Below are 13,795 nucleotides of genomic sequence, written 5' to 3'. Positions count from 1 at the left end.
ACGACAACCAAACACCCGAATGGGAATAGAGAAAAGGGGGGCTTTAGGGAATAGTAGTTGATGAGGGGTCTTGTACTCTAACACCCGAGATGGCATACGGTTGATGAGATAGGTAGCACATAATACAACATCCAACCAAAAACGTTTTGGAACACTCATATGGATGAGTAACCCACAAGCCACTTCAAGTAGATGGTGGTTTTTTCTTTTTGCAACACTATTTTGTTGAGGAGTTTTGGCACAAGAGCAACGGTGGATAGACCTACAAGCAAAGAACTTCGCGAGATCACTGTGGAAGTATTCTTTAGCATTGTCAGACTGGAAAATTTGGACCTCTGTCTAAAATTGGGTGAATATCATGTGTTGGAAGTCTTATACAATTTTTGGTACTTCATCACTAGACCGCATGGGGTACACCCATGTATATCGAGAATAGTAATCAATAAAAGTAATGAAATATTTATTAGCCAAGCTCAGATGGTAAAGTAATAGGGCCCCAAACATCAGAATAAATAATATGGAAAGGAAAATCAGATTTATTATTTCTTGAAGGAAATGATTTCTACAATGTTTGCTCAACTGACAAGTTTGACATTTGAACTCAAACACTGACACTGATTTAAATAAATCCGGAAGTAAGACTTTTAGCGACTCAAAAGATAAATGATTGAAACGACTATGCCATAAATAAACTTGTCTCATACTAGACTGACTCTCATAGACTCAATGGCCACAAAACTAGCTTTGTTCTCCAGCATGTAGTGGCCATCCACCATATGACCTCTACTAATCATCTTTCCTGAGTCCAAATCCTGTACAACACAAGAAGAAGGGAAAAAGGTCATTGAACAATTTAAAGAATTTGTAATACTATTGACAGAAAACAAGTTTCTAGGTAATTTCAGGACATGTAATGCATTAGAAAGGGTAAGTCCAAATGGAAGGGTTATGGTTCCTTGACCAGCTATGGTGGAAAAAGAACCATTAGCTAATCTTACTTTGTCCCTATCAGATAAAAGTTGATAGGACTGAAAACAATTTGACTTACCCATCATATGGTTTGAGGCTCCAGAGTCAATTATCCAAGGGGAGTCAGGTGAACGGGAAGACACATAGAAGGTTGTGGCAAGATTACCATTACTTGAAGTAGATGCAAAAAAGTCGAGGCAGGAGGAGTGGAATCCATCTGACGAATTGCTCTCCCATACAGATCCAAGTGGTCACGGAAAGAATTGATGATATCTTCTCAGGGATCGGTAACGGATGGGCGGTCCTAGTGAATAACAGTAGATGACAGAGGCTCCTGAGAGGCCAAGTTTGCTGTATTAAACCGTTTTTTACTTTGCTGTCCCGACTTTTTATTTTGATTTGATTTCTTACTCAGCTCTTGGGCCCACTTTGGCTTTCCATGGAGGTCCCAGCAAGTATCTCGTGTATGTTTGGCCTTCGGGCAATGAGTACACCACAACTTATCCTTATCATCCACTCTCTTTTGGGAGTCACCCTTCTTAAAGGAATTATTGCTTCTTGCACCTATACTCCCTTTAGCCACTAAGGCAATCTGCTCCCCCTCATAGCTATTCATCACACTACGCCCACTCCCTTTGGACTGTACTAGAGCATACACTTCTTGCATTGAAGGAAGATCTTTACTTCCTAATATCTGAACTTTGAGGGACTCGTATATGGGGTTCAGCCCCAAGAGGAAGACAAAGACCCGTTGTTGGAAACCAGAGCCTTGTAGGCTTTAGCATCAGCATTATACTTCCAATCAATGTTCTGATAGTGATCTAGTTCCTTCCAGATTGAGGTCAAATCTGAATAGTAGGCTGAGAGGGTTCTCTCCCCTGCTTACAAGTAGATGAGGCAACTTGCAACTGGTATATTTTGGCATAGTGGCGTTACTCTGAATAGATAGATTTTGCCTTCTCCCAAATCTCAACAGCTGTTTCAGCCTACATGAAAGTCTTCTGACTGGAGGCAACATAGACAGTAACAGCCATGACATCACCATGCTGTTTTCCTGATCCCACCTATCATGTTCTGCCCCCTGAGACTTTGGTTCTTTAGTTTTACCATTAATCTAGCCTACCTTTCCCCTGGCTGTTATGTATAGTTTGTTTCCCCTTGACCATTCTAGGTAGTTAAGGCCATCAAATGGTATCACAGTCATGGGAAAATTCATGTCAAATCCCCCACTCACTCCACCTTGACTTGGGGACCCACTAGACAGAACAGAATCTTCAGAAGACATATTATAAGATTTAGGTTTCCAGATCAGGTCTGTTCAAAGAAGGTTACAGTTCAGCCACTGTTCAATTTCAGTTCAGTCACAATTCAGTTTACAGTTTAGCCACTGTTCAATTTCAGTTCAGTTAGTTCAGTCACAGTTCAGTCGAAGTTCAAACTATAATTCAGTTCAGTCCCAGTTCAGTCAAAGTTCAAACCCTAATTCAGTTCAGCCACATTTCAGTCAAGGTTCAGCCACAGTTACAGTTCAGTCCCCAATTCTACAGTTCGGTCACAGCCACAGTTAAGTTCAGTCAAGGTAGCCGACCACTGTCTTATAGTTACAGGTCATTTTGACCTACACTGCCCAGTTGACTGGGTAAAAAAAATCTGGATCACATGATCCAATGTTCAAGGGAACTTGGCAGTTTCAGGTCATCTAGACCTCCAAAAAAAACACTTCACCTGGGTACAAGAGAGGATCACTCGATCCTCAGAAGATAGATTTATCTTCGCAGCATCAGATTCTTCCTTCCTTTTAAGGGTTTCTTGGCACACGGCCAAGGAAGAAGCCGAGAAGGTAAACGGAAACCCCTTCAGATCAGTCCGATCTGCTTCTTGATCAGATTCAATCCACAGCAAGAAGAGCCCAAAAAAAAAGAAACCTTATCGCACTTTTTCTGATCTCAGAAGGCCCACTCTGATACCATGTTTTCAGGCCTGAGATATCAGAGGAGAGGAAGGAGGAAGAAGAGGAAGAGAGAAGAACGTTTAGACTCAAAAACTTGGAGCTGGCGGCTCCAGCCCTCTTTACTTTTAATATTAGGGCGACCCAACTTAAAATACAAGAGGTGTGAAATTACAAGATTGCCCCTGCGGCACTAAAGAACAGAAAAATATAAAAAACTGCTAGGAGAACTAGCAGATTTCAACAGGGAACAATTGTATTTGGAGTTTACTAATAGAGACTTTGGATCCCTTGGACTGTATACTTAAAATAGCAGGGGGGGGGAGAAAACAGTGGGTTTCTTGGGACCATTGGGGTGATTGGCACATTTCCCATTGCACATGTTTTGTTTTCTTTAATCACCAATTAATAAAGTTAGCAGTTACCTATAAAAAAAGCATATCTTCATCTCTGCTGCTCTTGTTTATGTGTATTGCTTCTTGACTGCTCAATTCTTTGCTCCGTACAACATTGATACCCCTTAGAACATATAGCTGCAGGCTAGGGAAGTGATGCAATTGGGTAATATATATATTTAAAGATGAAATTGAAAACCAAAGAAATAAAAAAAGGGGGGGTATCGTTATAAGTACCAATACACCTCTGCCAATACACTGAGGTGTATCGATACTTTGAACCATGGGTTCATACAGCAGTTAGCAATGTTTGCATTGATTAAACCCTAAAAAAATAAGAAGATAATAAAATGAAATTAGTATATAAATACATAAAATGAATATTCTAGTTTAATAATGTCTATTTTATAATTATAATAATGTCAAAAAATAAAAAGTATAAAAGTATTTTATAACCCAGTGCACAAAACTGCTTGGCAACTGGGCGAGGCAAGCCTCCAAGGGCTCCTTGTTGCCTAGGTGCCTGCCTAGGCATCGCCTTGACAACTATGGCCTAAAGTTGGGCCACAAGGTGGGATCAAGAACTGAGACAAAAGTTAGTATAGAGAATTTGATTGACCCTTTATTATAGTTGTCATAGGCCTCAATGGAATCTTGAAATATTTAATCTTTCTAGTGGTATTCATTAATTTTTTTTTACATATCCTAAGTTTTGTTAGAGGATGATGATATATTCCTTAGACCTTTCTTCTTTTAAGCTAGTTTCTTACTTCTTTCATTGGCTTAGAGATTTAGGAAGCAAATATATGGCATGTTTTTCAAAAGAGACCTCATCATCCATGTAGCTTTCTCTTGACATTGCAGTGGAAAGAAGTAAATCCTCCTCCTTAGGTGCTTCTTTGTAATGTTACTCATTTCTTCTGTGGGGAGATTCCACTGAATCATCTATGTAAGTCAGAAGATCCATATTAGTTCTACATGCTTCTTAACAGAACCAGAAAATCAATGGCTGGAACTCAAAGATTGTTTTCCAATGAATAGGGGGATAAACTTCTCAACATCTGGAGATTCTCAGTGATGAAACAAGTTAGTTTACTTATTTATGGGTATGATTCAATAAGATTGAAGAAAAATTTTGTGCTTAACATCTTTAGAATTCCAGACAACAATTCAAACTCAGTGGTTAAAGAATGGTTATCATCTTATTTAGTATGTGCTGGTGTTTCAATGAATTTCTTTAGGACAGGAAGGAGAAACATCCTACTCATATGTATGCTTTGGGTAGAGTAATATAATAGCAGAATAGAAGAGAACAGAGAAAGAAGAAGGTCACACCGTTGATAAAGAAAAGGGAAGATAAGTGCAGACCTCAAAATAACTCAGTTCAAATTCTTATTCCATGATCAAATTCTCTACTAGCTGTTTACAGAAAACACATTTATAGACTCTAAAGGTTGGGTCTGTCAGCCCTTACAATTGATCCCAAAGACATCTTTCTTAACTAGGACTCAAATTCCACTACTCACTGACACCTTTCCAACAGGATGATCATAACCTTCCTGATTCAAATGGAATTCAATAGATCTTGGTCTTATTGGATAGGTAACTGAAAACCTTTTCTAAAGATGCAAAAAATCAGCCCGAATGGACATAGGCTGAAGAGGTGATGTGATTGCAACTTCAGTTTAAAAAAATTCTAAAAGCTCACTGATAAGACTATGAACCACTTTGATCCTTTAAGATGATTAATCCATTCTGACAATACCAATAAACTAGAAAATAAGTTTCAAAAAAAAAAACTTTACCATAATCCATATCACCCAAAGATCATAAAGTTGTTGCTGAAATAGGAATTTGGAGAAATTTGATTAATATGAAGTAATGGAAATAAACATAACAAGGTGAAAATTGTAGAAGTAATGATCAATGCAAATCTCAAAGAATGGTTGCATCTGCATTGATAATCACCCTATACTCCATCATTATGAAACTTTTGTATTCACTACCCATAGACCATAAACATAGTCAAATAACAGAAATCAAGATGCAAGGCCCTAGTCTATGCATCTGGAACAGTTAAATGGAGCAAATTTTAATTGCACAGTATCATCCCCATGAACAATAAAAAAAGATAATATCATCACCATGCTATATTCCTGTAGTATCTAGTCATGCTTAAGCCTACTTCATCTGGTTTTGCTTAGGTTTACTCTTCTACCTTTTGCTTAGTGAGAAAAAGTTTGCCTTTCTACCTTGTTCTTTATATTTGTTTTTATTAATTAGTCTTTAGGCCCTGATATAGAATACAAACAATATTTTTTCCATTGGACATTTATCATCCATCTATATATCTTCTCCAGTTACGTGGATTTTATGTTACTGTTTTGCTATATTTCTAACTGGGACTTGGTTCAGTGGGTATAATTTATTCTTTCTGGGATTTTGCAGGGGAACTATTCTTCATCTCAGATAGAAAAAGTGGATTCTGGAATCTCTATAAATGGGTATATGGACATCCCACTGAATGGCATGCTTTATAAAAATGATCCTTTATGGTTATAAAAGTGATCCTTTATGGGCATCCCCTGAATGGCATGCATCTTATTCTTATGTTGCTTTGGTGTTAATACCTGTATGAAACCCTAGGAAATGTTATTCTTGATTTTAAATGGTTTAATCTTCCACTTAGTATATTCTTTATTTGTAGGTAAGACTTAAATGCTTAGTAATTGCCTGTATTTGGATGCCATAGTTTGGATCTATCTCCAACTTTTATTTCCTTTACAATAATTTGCTATTAATGAATGGACACAAGCATAGGTGATCTTATTTTGAACTCAACTAGGTTTTTTACTTTTATTTATATTATGTTACAGATTGAACACACGGATGAAGTGCTAGTAGTGTATTCCCTGGATGCGGAGTTCACAAGGCCATTGTGGGTTTTTGGCATCAATTCCTATGATTTTATTCATAGCCCTCGAGAAAACAATTTAATTGCATGCAGCTACAGGTCTCCCAAAGAAACTTGTTTTTTACAGAGTTCCAGTTCCATATGCAATACAATTGTAGAATGCAAATATATAGTTAGTGTTAAATTCCATATAATTATCATTTAGAATGCTTGCAGGAAAAATGGGAGGTCATTTCTTGGAATTATAGATGATGTCAAGAACTCCATATCCATCCTTGACATACCCTTCACTGACATAAATAATATTGTATGTAAAGAACATTTTTTATCACACTATTGTATATATATTGTGAAACTATACTAGTTACATCAAACTCAATGATGGTCTATTTAAATCCATAATTATCTTTGCAGATTTCAGGGTACCACTACTTATACATTGAAGGAGCATCAGCAATTCATCCATTATCAGTGGCGAAGGTATACTGCTGCATCATTTCCAGTATATTTTGAAAACTTCTTTGGGATAAATATTTGGAAAATGTTGGATAATACCATCTTTAAGCTTGATGGTCTAACATAATCTTCTTTCTGGGTTAGCAGGTGACATTAGATGAGAGTAAACCAAGAGCAGTTAATTTCTCAATTATTTGGTCTGCTTCTCCCGACAGTACAAAATATAAATCATATTTTAGCATACCAGAGTTAATAGAATTTCCCACAGGATTTGCGGGTCAAAGTGCCTATGCATATTTTTATCCTCCATCAAATCCTTGTTATCAAGCCAGTCAAGAAGAGAAGCCTCCATTGTTACTGAAAAGCCATGGTATATTATCTCTATTTCTGTAGATTAGAGTGCTTCTTTCCTATTAATATTTCTTTGCTAATTCTAGAAAAAGTGGATGTTTCTTCAATGGTGCTGTGCTGTGAATACAACTCAATGTGGTTTTAAGGTGTTCTATGTATTCATGATTAAACAAAACACAGTAGTCTGAAAACGAATGCTATCTTTCAGTGCTAATCTTGTTTGTTCCAAATTCCAATATACACCCAGAAAATGGATGCTTTCTGAAATTGTACTTTTGATACTTAGACAGAAGTCAATCATGTAATTGAAATCAAGGAAATAAAAAGATTAAATGGCAACCCCTAAAACGAAAGTTCATTTACATCGTCATTGCTACCAAGAGAATAGGATGAAGCATGAGGTACTGAAAGAGATGCTGCAAGTGTTTTTAAAGTGATAAAGTATTCCTATATTGCCATGTTCTTTTGCTGCCACTTCTCATCCATTCTATAGAATCTTCTTCTTTGGTCTTGGTTGTAATTCCAAGTGTTTTGCACTTTTTCCTAGCTTGATTCCTTGTAGTGGTGCTAACAGCTCTACCCTTAATGAATTTCCAATGCCAACTGGACCAGAAAATAGCTCTAATGTGGCCATTGCAATCTCTAATAACTCTCCCAATACCTGATGGTTCAGGATTGCCTAAACTGCACCCATCAAAGTGTGTTATAAGCATTAATTTGTGGAGCCTATTGGACTAATCTGTTTGGATTTGGTTTAGTGGAATCAGCCATCTATTGCCACTTTCTAATTATATTAGGGTTAGGTGTTCAAGAGAAAAATGAGGCTGTATTGGGTAAATGGCTATGGAGGTTCCCCAAAGAAAGGGAAGCCTTGTAGCACTTGGTTATTAAGAGCATTCATGTGTTGCACCCTAATGGGTGGGATTGAGATTGGCTAGAAATGCTAAAACAAAAAATCCCTTGGAAAACAATTTTGACTTTACTTCTTACTTTCCTACAACATGTAAGGTATGATGCTATTTTTTGGACCGGGGGGTGTTTGAAATTTATCCTAGGCTAAAAACAAATTCATAGCTGATGTGATTTCCTTTGGTGAGACGGGGCTGGTTTGGGATTTAGGTTTGAGGAGGCCTTTGAGAGATACTGAAACTGCTGAGCTGATTCCATTACTCAACACGCTTCAAGTTGTAATTTTGGTTCCTTCTTGGTTGGATGAGAGACTGTGGACCCCAAATGCAAATGGCATTTTTACTTGTGCATCCTTTTTCAATGCCTAATTCCTTCAGTTGTTAACCCAACCTTTCCTGCTAAAGAACTATGGTCAAGCCGATTTCCCCTAAGGTGAAGATTTTTTTTTTTTTGGGAGGCAGCCAAGCAAATTATAAACACTTATGAGAGACTCGAAAGAAAGTGGAAAAACTGGTCAATTTCCCCTCATGTATGTGTTCTTTGTCTAAAGAATGTTCTTTGGTGCAGACTCCATTGGTAGTAGGGATGTATAAGTTGAATTTTAATAGGTGCTGTTTGGTCAAACTGAATGTCTGAAGTGGGTGGTGTGGTGAAGGACAGTAAAGGAAATACCATCCTCAGATATTTGAGTTCAATCGGGGAAGGAAATTCCCTAAGAGCAGAGTTATTGGCTCTAAATATTTGTCAGCCTTCAAAATTCCAGTGAGTGTGAGCAAAAAATTGGAGGTGACAATGGGGGATTTCTTGTGGGAGCCAGGGGAGGAAAAAAGAGATCATAGAATAAGCTGGGAAATAGTGTGCAGGGGGTTTGGGATTAGGGAATGTACAAAAAAGGAATATGGCGTTGTTAGGAAAGTGGCTATGGAGACTGCCTCAAAATAGGGACAAATTGTGGACAAAGGTGATGATAAGTATTCATGGGCTCTTGGATAATGGATGGGATGCTGGTGTGCTGCCTAGGGCAAACCAATCCTCACCTTGGAAAGCCATTAGTGCAATCTTACCTCTCCTCCTTCCTTCCATCAGATACAACCTTTGTAATGGTAATAATGTTAAATTTTGGGAACATATCTGGCTGGGAGACTCTCCTTTAAAGGACCAATTTCCCTATCTCTTTGCCCTCTCAAACTTTAAAAATGAGCCAATTTCTAAGTTCCTTGTCCAATCTCCACCTTCACTCAATGGGGTTAATTGGGACTTGGGTTTCCGGAGGGGTATTCAAGACTCAGAATCTCAGTGTCTTCTTATCCTCTTATAGTTATTGGATGGAGTTTTCATTGAACCTTCAAGACCTGATAGCTGAGTTTGGACTTGTATGCCATCGGGGCCCTTCTCATGTGCCTCCTCCAGCAAAAGGGGTGTGGTGCAAAGCTGTTCCACCTAGGGTTGCTGCCTTTTGTTGGGAAGTGGCTCATGGAGAGATCAATATTCTTGGCCTACTCCAAAGAAAGCAGCCAAATTGGTGTTTATCCCCTTATTGGTGTGTATTGTGTAAGGCCAATGGTAAGAGTTGCCTCCACCTTTTTATCTCTTGTTCCTTCATTACTTATATTTGCGATTGGTGCTTTTCTCTTTTTGGGTGCAGGTGGAATCTTCTGGCAGATGTTCGAAGCCTATTTGACACAACTACCTTTGGATGGCCAACAAAGAGAGGGAGTAGGCCTATTTTTTTTTCATCCTAAATAGTCCTTCTCTAGCACATCTCCAGATTGCTCTCCCTCTTTTCTTTGAATGAGCAAATAAAGTAGTCTCAAATATGCTTTCCACATCAGCAGAGATAAGCCACCTGCAAACAAGCAATGAGAAGATCCTTTCCCAAATCCTAGTAGCAAAGAAAAGGAGATTAATCAATTTACCACTTGCCATTCTCGGTTATGCTTTCCACATCAGCAGAGATAAGCCACCTGCAACCAAGCAATGAGAAGATCCTTTCCCAAATCCTAGTAGCAAAGAAAAGGAGATTAATCAATTCACCACTTGCCAAGTAAAGAGAAGGCAAACATGTGGGGAAAGTTACCAGTTTGGTCTTTTTCTTTGCAATAACTCTCTCTCTCTAATTTCTCTTCTCTCTGTAGATCTTATCTGAAGCAACAATCGCAATACTTGTTCTAAATTTATTTCTGTTCATTTGCTCTTAATCATCTAAGCAAATACTCTATTTTTCTTTTTCATATTTCATTGTTTTCTTTGAAACCCTGGTAGAAAGAACTATCCTAAAGAATTTGCTTCTCTAGGAACTATAAAGTACCACAATGAAAACCCAATTTCCTCTATCCATCCCTTTCTAGAATCTCTACCCTTAACTCTGTTTCATCTATTTGTGGAAATTCTCTCACTATCTATAGTTTTCTCATTGTTGTACTTTTTTTTTTATCAGTTCTCATCCTTTTACTTTCCTTAGATTGTTAGAATTTTGCAGGTCAAACCATGCATGAGGCAACTTTCACCATTCACTTTCTGGAAGCCATTCCAATCATAAACCCTTTTGTAGGCCTCTTTTTTTTATCAATCTTTTGTATGCCTCTTCCCAACTCCTTAACCCAACCCTGGCATTAAGTAGTGAAAAACTGAAAATCATCAAAATCTAGTTTGAATTTATGCACTTTTTGCAACAATCCAGCAAATGAATGACCACCAGATATTTCTTATTAATAGGACCCATTCAACCTACATCACAAATAGCTTGGCTATGGGAGGACTGGAGTAGTGATCAGTATTGGGATTTCACCTTACTGCAGTGGATTTTGTTGCATTTAATCAGTCAGTAATTTTTTAGTTAATCTTGGCTTTTATGTAGCCTTTGTAATCTTGTCCTCTTGGGTCTGGCTTCCATCCTTGAAAAAGTTTTGTTGATCATGGTTTATTGTGTCATTGGGCACATGCACTCTGTTGGGCGGGCACTATGGTAATGTGTTACTCAATTACCCAGATCCTTGTTTTACTCCTTCAAGGTTTAAAACTAGCCTATGCTTCGGGATGGAGTGTGGTACTACTTGCTCATTGAAGGAGATTGTCAAATGGTATTAGCAGTGTTTTATGGACACCTTAGTTTATCCATAGATGCACGAATTGACATGTGTCTACGAGTCGACTCATGACAGACTCAGCAGATCCTGTGTCAGACTGCATCTATACGAATCTTATGGATTTACAATTACACCCTCCTTTTCAAGATTTTTATCAGTATCATGTCAAGATGTTCAAATGTCGAATCGTAGTCTGACTGTATTTTTTCACATACATGGCAGAGAAAGAGGAAGTTAGGTTTATAGTTTTGCGGATGTGATTGAACAAGAGAGGTAAGAGAAACCAGCTTCCTGTCTCCCTTTGCTGTTAAGTCTTTGTTGGGAGAGAGAGAACAAGATAGAGAATGATAAAAGGAGTTGAAGAGAACAAGAGAGAGAATGATAGAGTGAGGAGAGAGAATGAGAGAGATTTTACCTGTTACTCCTTTATTTTAGTTTTTTTTCCCTCCCAAGTAGTCTGCTCAATTGAAAAGAACTATTTCCCTTTTTCTTTTGGTCTTTCTTTTAGGGGGTGTTCCTTTTTTTGGAATTTGAGAGGGGGGAAAGTTGGTCAATGGGATTTTGGTTCCCATTGACCAAGAATCCCATGTTCTTTTTTCAGTTTTATGTGGGGACCAGGGATAGTTTATTTATACCCTGGAAAGTGATACCCATCTCCTAGATGGGACGAAAATGCCCCTTTAATATTGGATTTCTATGGCTAAAATGGTCATTTCCTTATTTACCTGGGAAATAAAAGAACATGGGTAAAAGCACTTACCCGGGTAAGTGTTTCCCAAGAAAAGCTTACCCAGGTAAATAACTTACCGAAAAATGAAAGGGGCCTTATTAAGAATGCCCTCTAAAGCTGCCATTGTAAATGCTAGGGCTGTACATGGGTCGGTTCAGTTTGGTTTCATATACTTGACCAACCAAACCAACCCTATCGGCTTACCTATTTAATCAACTGAAACTGACCGAGCAATTTGTACAACTGTTAAATGAATTTTAAGTGTTTTTTCTTGGTTCGGTCAGTTTAATCGGTTAACAAAATGGAAAAATCAATACTCTCATGTCAAAACTTAATAACCGTTGGGACCCATGATAATAGCATGCCGATGCATAGGGAGATAGGACAGTTTTATTAGTCAAACTGTCAAAGTTCATTTATTATAAAAGTTTGGTGGGACCTAGTGGGACGCAATGTCATAATCGACATTGGAAAACCCATACCAATGCATAGATGGGATTGAGTGGAAAGCTTTGTCAACTTATTATCTATTGTTAAGTGACACTAAGGTCCAACGGGACGCAATGTAATATTGTGAGAATGAACTCATCTGATGATGTCATATCCCATCAATATTTGATGCATTGAAATTTTGGTTTACAACAGTGATGAAAATGACCACTACTCAGCCGGACCAAACATACAGTGATGAAAATGACCAAAATACACTTGCTGCGCAAAATTATATAGAATGCATAAAAATTTATAAAATCCTATATTTGACCATTTGGCTTCTCCACCATAAAAAAATACATAAAAATTATAAAACCACTCATTGTTGGAACTTATCGAAATTAACATTCATATTTGGATTCTGTTTTAATATTCCAGAGCCATGGAATGTGTAATGAACTGATGCTTCAGTGTGGGGCATTTTTTTGGAAGTTTTAGTTTGTAAATAGGGATTTACACTAGTACAACAAAACATTCAGTATTTTATGACAAAAATGTGTTGTGTAAATATTACAGGAGGGCCTACAGCTGAATCACGTGGAATATTAGATCTTAGTGTTCAATATTGGACTAGTCGAGGATGGGCATTTGTTGATGTTAATTATGGAGGAAGCACCGGTTTGTCCTCAGACTTAGTATCTTTTCTTCAAATCGTAGCTTCCAGATTGTTAGGGTAAAATGTTTATATAATCATTGCATTAGCAGAGAATTATTTTAATGTTATATACGCAGGCTCAGGTTGGTTTAACCACCTCCTTTTGTAGAATAATTTCACCAGGTTTTTCCTCGCTCATCCATATTTTGTCCTGATTGCAGTTGGATTACATGTTAAATGAACTGTCGTTAGTTTCATTATTTTCAGTAGAATATTTCTAATGCTAAAGGTGAGGTTGTATGTAAATTTGAAGGTTATGGCAGAGAATATAGAGAGCGGCTTTTGGGTCGTTGGGGTATTGTTGATGTTGATGACTGTTGTAGCTGTGCCAGATTTTTGGTAATTATGCTTAACATCCCTCCTCATGACCTTCCAAATTTAGTGGAGAAGTATGCTGACTATGCTTTAAGACATGGTAACAGAAAGAGTTTATTTGATTTATAAGGTGGACAGTGGAAGAGTAGATGGGGAGCGACTTTGTATTACTGGGAGGTCAGCTGGTGGTTACACGACATTAGCTGCTCTTGCTTTCAAAAATGTGTTCAAGGCTGGTGCTTCCTTATATGGGGTAAGCATCATATCCTTTGAATGAAGTAATTCTTGTTGTGTTCTTCATCATTGAAAATTGTTACATGTTAATACTAAATTTTAGAGCAACTAATGGAACCTTTTATTATACTTCCCGGTAGTCTTGTAATAATTTGCTGCAATTAGGAACTTACTGTTGTTTTCAATTATTGCATGAGAATGTGGGTTCGAGTCTGAGAGCAGCAACTTTGTATAGAGAGAGGGGGAAAAAAAAAACCCAAAGGCTAGGACTGTATCCAGTCTACCCCTCCCAAGACCCCACAGCTGGGACCAACATTGGGTAATGGCCTTTTAAAGACAAA

The 13,795-nt window shown here is 37.7% G+C and overlaps 1 protein-coding gene across 2 annotated transcripts in view; it reads left to right on the top strand.

The window, feature by feature from the left end:
- The window catches only part of LOC148850430 (alpha/beta-Hydrolases superfamily protein), a 33,766-nt gene that overhangs the window by 15,390 nt on the left and 4,581 nt on the right, over window positions 1-13,795 (top strand). For both annotated transcript variants that reach the window (XM_088942569.1, XM_088942568.1), the window contains exons 7-14: window positions 5,761-5,816; window positions 6,189-6,325; window positions 6,443-6,533; window positions 6,641-6,706; window positions 6,830-7,052; window positions 12,767-12,868; window positions 13,159-13,244; window positions 13,351-13,473. In XM_088942569.1, coding sequence (XP_088798695.1) covers window positions 5,761-5,816; window positions 6,189-6,325; window positions 6,443-6,533; window positions 6,641-6,706; window positions 6,830-7,052; window positions 12,767-12,868; window positions 13,159-13,244; window positions 13,351-13,473 — 884 coding nt within the window. The remainder of the gene's footprint in view (window positions 1-5,760; window positions 5,817-6,188; window positions 6,326-6,442; window positions 6,534-6,640; window positions 6,707-6,829; window positions 7,053-12,766; window positions 12,869-13,158; window positions 13,245-13,350; window positions 13,474-13,795) is intronic.

The sequence above is a fragment of the Nelumbo lutea genome, chromosome 5 (genome assembly GCF_056320005.1).
Source record: "Nelumbo lutea isolate HS-2025 chromosome 5, American lotus-T2T, whole genome shotgun sequence".
NCBI lineage: Eukaryota > Viridiplantae > Streptophyta > Magnoliopsida > Proteales > Nelumbonaceae > Nelumbo > Nelumbo lutea.
This window is presented reverse-complemented; position numbering and strand designations above follow the sequence as displayed.